General features: G+C 41.3%; 1 protein-coding gene across 3 annotated transcripts in view; it reads left to right on the top strand.

The window, feature by feature from the left end:
* The window catches only part of stk38 (serine/threonine kinase 38), a 23,670-nt gene extending 17,199 nt beyond the window's left edge, over nt 1-6,471 (top strand). For all 3 annotated transcript variants that reach the window (XM_015394602.1, XM_015394601.1, XM_015394603.1), the window contains exons 9-14: nt 979-1,040; nt 3,167-3,284; nt 3,379-3,502; nt 3,586-3,681; nt 3,762-3,856; nt 3,939-6,471. In XM_015394602.1, the coding sequence (XP_015250088.1) occupies nt 979-1,040; nt 3,167-3,284; nt 3,379-3,502; nt 3,586-3,681; nt 3,762-3,856; nt 3,939-4,075 (632 nt within the window). In that variant the 3' untranslated portion in view covers nt 4,076-6,471. The remainder of the gene's footprint in view (nt 1-978; nt 1,041-3,166; nt 3,285-3,378; nt 3,503-3,585; nt 3,682-3,761; nt 3,857-3,938) is intronic.
* Nucleotides 6,472-7,648: the final 1,177 nt, after the last annotated feature.

Here is a 7,648-nt window from a genome sequence, read left to right on the forward strand (position 1 = left end):
AATAAATGCAGCAACAAGACAATAATAACATAACAGGTCACCAATTTAACATGTTTAGCTCTATAACATTTAAATGCACCTCTCCAATGTCTACAAGAAAAAACATTTAATGAACATTTTTTAATGTATGACCTGCATCACTGTACAGAAGACTGCCATATGATAGCGCTTTCTAGCTTGTTTGTCGTTTTGGTAACTACATCAAAATTACCGCTAGGAGGACATAAATCACGCCATCTGGGGGAAAATCACCCGGCTTTTTCAAATCACAAGAGAATGTGTACAAAAAAACAAAAATGGCGTCCGCAACGCTTCTGGGTCGTTTTCATCGATTGTCGGTGATTTTAAAGTAATTTTGAGTGATAAATAATTTTTTTGCGATCATTGTACTCTTCCAACAATAAAAACGACTTGCCCCGGGAGATCGGGCGATGGTTAACATGGAGCCCTGCATGAAGTCTATCTCAGTCAGACCTGTGCAACCGTATCAGGTGTGATCATCACCAATGGCTTTAAATGAGTGCTAAACGCCACGACCTCGTCCGACACGATTTTCTGTCTGATCGGACACAATTGGATTGGGTGTTCTGGCCTGAAGTGAAGCTTGTAGTGAAGATTCTACAAGCCGCCAAACGTCAGCAGATGGGTGTCGCTGTTAGAAGTGACCCTTGCATGAATCGAGTGAAGGGACTGGAAGCAGCTTCCATTAGATGCCGTCTAACTGAGGTCTCTATGCTGATCATCTAGTTTTGGTTTGAATGTGCAGATCTAAGGCTGCAGTGTTCTGGGTCCAACTGCTGGTTCTGAAACAAACTCCTGATTCTGTTTACTTTCTTAAAGCTATTTTTATAGTCAGCTTTAGGAATAACTATCAAACTAAACATTTTCGAGAGCCCAACAGCAGAGCAAAGAGGAATCTTTTAAAGATGTTTTTATCTGGTGCTTAATAAGTTAGAAATGTTTGTGTTTTTCCAACAGCCTTTCAGAATATGAACTCTAAGAGGAAAGCAGAAACCTGGAAGAGGAACAGGAGGCAGCTGGTAGGTCTGAACTCGGCTCTCGCTGCACCTCATTTGCATTTTGGTTACATGTTACAGGAAGTGGCACTTTGAGCTGATGACTGTCATGACAAGACTGCACACCTTTTTATTAAACCTAGTTTATCTTCTTTTAAAGAAACCAAAGCACAAATTGTCTAAAACTGAACAAAGAAGTGTGTGGTCTTAAAAATGTAATCTCACGTCTCATCAGAGTTGGTTGATTGTGTTTAGTTTAATCTGGCTGTAAATCTCTATTTAACAAACTGCAGATTTTCATTAAACCAAGCATGGAGTAAAAAAGATTGATTTATACGGGACCTTAACCAGTTCATTTCAAGGTTTATCCACATTTACTGTTTAAACTGCAGGGTTAATAAGCACAGTTATCAGTGAGATTAGTCTCTAGGGCTTAAACAATTAATCAGATTAATCGATTATTAAAATAATCGGCAACTAATTTAATCAATTAATCCTTAACTGGAGTGTAGAGACTCTTAAACATGCCTTTAGCTGACAGAGGGACCCATTTAGAGCAGTAATCATACCAAAATTATTACAAAGAAATGTATAAACATTTTGCATTTTAGATAAAAAAATTGTTCAACCAATATGCTCCATCCAGAACTCCTCACGTGGAAAAGTTTTAGTTTCACCTGGTTTATTTAAGTCTTCTTTGAGGAACCTTTTGTTATACGATTATTAATAGATTCATCAAAAAAATAATCAACGGATTAATCGATTTGCAAAGTAATCGTTAGTTGCAGCCCTAAATGTCTCAGTCAATACGAAGCTCCAACATATGGTTTCTACAGCCAGGGCTTATTTCAGGCAGTGCCACGTCTAGACAAACATGTCTGTGTTGCTATGGCAACATGCTTTAAAATATAAAGTTTTATCACGGTCGATTCTGCAGCGTTCCCACCACTAATATTAACGTAGAGCCTCTGTGAAACTGGTTGTGTCTCTCATACCTTCAGACACCGGCACAAAGCCTTTAAGGGCTTCTTTGTAGTAAGTAGGTGCTGTATGACAGGATGACCCAAGTTCCCACTTGGTCAAAGTAAAATCTGAAGGCCACAAAAGATCAAAACGATTGATTTGATTCCTTTACTCTGAGGCATAAGCCCTCAAGATGGAGCTTTGGAGAACTTTGTCGAAGTTCTTTATGTTTAATGTTGTTCCAAACAAAGTTCTCCCTAGAACCAATAAGAACAAGTCATGACAAAGACGGTCATCAGTCACAAAACTAAACCAAGGCCTTTAATGTTTTAGTGGTTTCATTTTTTTTTTTATTTCCTAACTCGCTCTGTGTTGTTTTAACTTAACCTTACAGGCTCACCATGTAACTTTTTGCCACTAGGGGCGCTAGACCTGTAACTGCCCGAAAATAATAAATATATATGACTGTATACCAGGAGCAAAGTGGTAACTTAGCAGTCTAATAATAAAGTTGAGAAAAGAGAATCTGTTTTACTTTTGGCTTCTTCTTTCAGCCTGCGCCAACGAACAACACCTTTCCAACATCGACTTTTGTTTTTTCTCTCACAGAATCCCTTTCATGTTTTCTCTTTTTAGCCTCAGAAGGTTTAAACTTTTTTTTTTTTTCCTCATCCATGACAAGTAGTAGAGCCGGCTGAAAAATAGTAGAGCAAAAGTGTTTGCTCCATGACGCTATAAGAGCCTGCGGCCATAAAGCAATACGTTCTTCCAGGTCACATGACCTGACCAATGACTGTGCGTCTTCTCCCAACTTACATAGTTGGTATTTCAAGAGGGGAGCCCCACTCGTAGCATTGATAGTGTTAAGTGCTGTATATTAGTAATTATTTAAAATAACTTATGCGTCAACTCTGTAGGTCACAAAGATCGCTGCTTTAAATAAAGTTCACTGACAAATAAGGTTTAACAGAAGCTGACTGTTAGGAGATGGCGTTGTCTGCTCACGCACGCTTTGTTATCAGAGAACCGAGCCAGAACTGAACCGCGCCGAGCCCTGGCAGTGAACTAGTACCAGTTTAGTGCGGTTTGGTTGTGTCTGGCGCGGTCCAGCTCGTTGTGCGTTTACATTCAACAGTTACCTTGGTGTAAACGGGGCTAATACCTCCTGGTGGTCTCTTTGCTCTCAGGCCTTTTCCACAGTGGGAACCCCAGACTACATCGCTCCAGAGGTCTTCATGCAGAACGGCTACAACAAACTGTGTGACTGGTGGAGCCTTGGTGTGATAATGTATGAGATGCTGATAGGTAATGTCGGAACAGTCTCTGCTTTCTTTACCTTGTTGGTGGGTTTTTGGATCGGACATGGAGACTAAACGGTTTGATAACCTCGCTGCTCCAGGTTACCCTCCGTTCTGCTCGGAGACGCCTCAAGAGACCTACAGGAAGGTGATGAACTGGAGAGAGACGCTCACCTTCCCTCCAGAAGTGCCAATATCAGAGAAGGCTAAAGACCTCATCCTCAGGCAGGAGAACAGAGCCTCTACTATGATTTGTCCAAATGTCTCATAAAATCATGTCGGTAATAAACCTCATTTGTTTTGTGCAGGTTCTGCTGTGAGGAGGAGCACAGGATTGGAGCTGCGAGTGTGGAGGAGATAAAGTCCAACCCTTTCTTTGAGGGCGTGGACTACGACCATATCAGGTGAGCAGTTTGACTCTGAAGCTGGAATCCAGGAGCTCGTCTCCGTCCCATTTCCCTGACCTCTCTCCTGGTTCCTGCAGGGAAAGACCCGCCGCCATTCCCATCAATATCAAAAGCATTGATGACACATCCAACTTCGATGAGTTCCCCGACTCTGATATCCTCACTCCAACAAGTAAGCCATTTTGTGGTTATCACCTCCAGGATTATTCAGATTAAAATATTTAATTCCTCCTTTTTCTTTTTCTTTTCTTCAGCCACCCAAGTGTCCAATCACACCGAGACGGATCTGAAGAACAAGGACTGGGTCTTCATCAACTACACCTACAAACGTTTTGAGGGTTTGACGGCCCGAGGAGCCATCCCGTCCTACATGAAATCAGGAAAAAGATGAGCTCCTTGTGACTGTCCCATAGCGACGCCCAGATGAGGCGTCCGAGCTGCTGCTGTGTCCAAACAGACGTCCGCTCGGTTATCAGAGCGGATCCACGGCGCAGCTCTTCCTCATCGTCGCTGTCCATAGGAACCTTCCTCCAAACTCGCTGCCTTCACTTTGTTTAAAGCTTCTGAGGGTACCTCTTCACTTTCTGACAGCACAGACTGAACTGGGATCAGCAGGTTTTCTTAGTTTTGCACCATCGGATGGTATCGTTTGTCTCCAGATAACCAGCATCATTTACATTCCCTCTCTGTACCAGCGTCATTCTGTTGGATCTACCAAGGGCTCTTCTTGTGGCCCAGAGCGTTCTCTGCTTCACGCGTTCTGGGGACTTTATCAGCTCAAATAATTGCATTTTCACTTGGAGTGAACCAGCTGCTCTTCAGGGATTCGGACTCCTACATCACCTCACCAAAGACTCAATGACGTCTCTGCCTGATCTTCCTCTTGGAACTTTTTCTAACTCCAAGTTCGTATTTTTTCTAGAGCCCAGATTTGCACGATTTGCTCTTTAACAGATGATTATGCATTTTGTGGAACAAGTCTTGTTACATTTTGTGATGAAGCATGTGACCTTCAGCACCAGAGGCGATGGGGATGAAACTTCTGCACTCTTCCAGCCTGTCGGATCCGGTTTAGGTTCAAGTGTTTGGAGTTCATGATGCTCCAGAATCTATTTTCAAAGACGACCTTTTAACAATTTGGTGGATTTCACAGATAGTTTAAATCAGGCAGCAGTTGAAATCTTCAAGAAGATGAAGGCGCTGCTATAAATATAAGAACGTCTTTAAATTGCTTTTATTTTTTATGTTGTAGTCCGAGTGAGATAAAGTTTGCAAATCAAAACAGAAATTTGAAAAATATTCCAAGAATATTTCTTAAACAGATTTATCAAAGACAACAGATCCCAGAACAGCTTGTAGAGAACTGAATTAGTTTCGGAGATTAAACGGCTTAGAAAGCTGCAGTACGCGTAGGAAACCTTCCAGCTGATGCTTTTCAGACGAAGAACTAATAAAACCTGCATAGGGCTCACATGTGAACCTCTGAACTCGCTGGGAGGATTTGTAAGAATGGTTTCAGTTTGATCAGTTCAGAAACGGCTAATTGGGGCTGAGAATACTTTAAAAATCATTTAGTTTAAAATAAGATGTTTTGACCCAAAATATAAGTTGATTGACTAAAACTGAAGAGAGGTAGTGTTAGGATCCAGGCTGACCCTAACACTACCTGAGTCTTAACCCGAGGCCGTGCCGCTCGCAGCGGGGCTGCGTTCGTTCAGGAAACCCAGGAATTAGCTGAGGTCCGATTGTGCTGAAGCGTCAGGGAGTCTTTTAGTTTCACCTGTTTTTGTTTCCGAGGAAGCTAACCTAATGATGCACCAACTAATGCAGTGGATGAGTTTTGTTTTTATTTGTTTTAAGTAGCACAGGGCTGAAAACTTTCCAACAATAAATCCAAGATGCTGTCCTATTTACAAATGAATGTAAATTAATTTCTGCAGATTGATTTCCTTTTTTTTTTTTTTTTACCCATAGGAGTTGAAATATGTTGCTGTAAATGAAGCCTGTACCACGTATTTTTTTAAATTTTCTTTGTAGTTGGACACTTTAAGCTATGATGTAAAACACCCTGGAAGCCCATTTCTGCCCGGAGACACCAGCAGACCTTTATCACCAAAAGATTTTATTTAACGTGTCAAATGTTTGACTTATTCTTTTTTTTAGCCCCTTTAAAAAGTGACAAAGAAAGCCAAATGCTTAGAAGTCGACAATCTGACATCCCAGGTTACGTAAAGAATGAACTTGAAGTGACCGGCTGCAGAAATGTATCTTTTATTCTGATTTCCAAAATTATTTTTTTTTAAATCTCTCTCCTGTCCAGCAGGAATGGTCTTCCATATCGGCTGCGTCTGTGATCGAGTGTGTTCAGGTAGCGTGTAGATGGGAAGCAGCACATTATACTACGTTTTAGAGAAGCATGTGGCGGGTGGAGCTTTTATTTAATTATATATATATATATTTTTTAAACTGCTTGTGCCGTTGAGGGGCTCACGCTCCTCAGGCTTTAACAAAACGGCAACATGTACGCTGAAAGCAATACAACATGGAGTGATTTCTGATCATGTGTGGCTGAGATTCTAGTCTCTGGGTTAAGATGGGGTGTCGATTTGTATGGAGTTTGTGTTTATTTTTTGGGGGGGGGGCAAAGTGTGCATGTAATGCTGCATCTGAGCAGGACGGATGGGATTATTTGGGAAGCTGAGTGTACAATATTTAAACTGCTTGGTATGTACTGTGTGACTGCTGTATTGTTTTCTGCTATTTGACAATGAATTATTCTGCACTTAATGTTGCCTCATGTCTTCATTCTGGGGGGGGGGGGGATTTATGTGACTGGAGAATCTAATATACCTTTTATTTGATCATTAAGCTATTCAAGAACCTTGATTTTGATTCAGGAACTTCCTGAATTTTAGTGATCGAAGTATCATTAAAATGATTCACCTTAGAGACTCCAAGGTGATGAATGCAGGAATTATGACTGTTTGGCCTCGTATGGGGAGGGACTGAAATGATGAGCAGTATTTGCATGAAGCTAGTCGGTAGAGGGAAGCAAAATGTTCTGATGTCCTGGTGGATGCCTGTGAACCGGCACCATCAGATGACATGGAGCCTCAAATCATCTCCATCTGGAAACTTCACCAGTTACCTCTAAACTCTTAGAGTCTGAACAGAATATAAATATCTTTTTAAGTCCAATCGGGAAAAACAAACTCATTTCAACATTTTACATTAAGCTGTGCAGGAGTAGATAAAAAAAAATTAAGGAAACATACTGTGCAGTTTATTTTAAAAAGGCATTTTTAAGTGTAAATGAGAAATGTGTCTGAAGTGTTAGGTCTATGCATGTGTCTTATTTCCAATCAAATCATCTTGGCTCATTTCTAAGACTATTATCTGATAGTTGCCAAACCATCCAGGACACAAAGGTACAACACACTGCATGCAGATGTACTTGGTTCTTCTTGACCAAGCAGCATCTTTGCATCTGTTGGTGGTTTTTGCTTCCTTTAACTGTGGCCAGTGGTTTCTGGGTGAGGCTTAAACACTGCTGGTGGTGGAGTAGAACTTGGTCACCCCTGCTGTGTATCTTCATGGATCCTGTGTGGTAAAGAGTACGAACTTTTGGCTCCTTGGAATGTAGCAGAACTTGGCTTCATTTCAAGACATTCTATAAAGGAGCCAGGCCTTCATTTATCAGATTAAGGAAGTGAAAGAACAGTCTGATGTACAAGCGTTTGTTTCTGTGTTGGTGAGGATGCATGGCAACACATTGATCCATGAGCTCTACTCCACCCATATGCTGCACTGCAAAAACAATCTAGAAATAAGCTCAAATGGTGATGATGTAAGCAGACCAAAACCACAGATGCCTGTGAGACGAATCAACTGCTGGAAAACTGATGCGGGCAAACTGGCCTTCTGTCAAACACCTTTAAAACTGATGCGCTGAAACTGATCTAAC

Source organism: Cyprinodon variegatus, unplaced genomic scaffold, assembly GCF_000732505.1.
Source record: "Cyprinodon variegatus isolate N-32 unplaced genomic scaffold, C_variegatus-1.0 Scaffold698, whole genome shotgun sequence".
In the NCBI taxonomy this organism is placed as follows: Eukaryota; Metazoa; Chordata; class Actinopteri; order Cyprinodontiformes; family Cyprinodontidae; genus Cyprinodon; species Cyprinodon variegatus.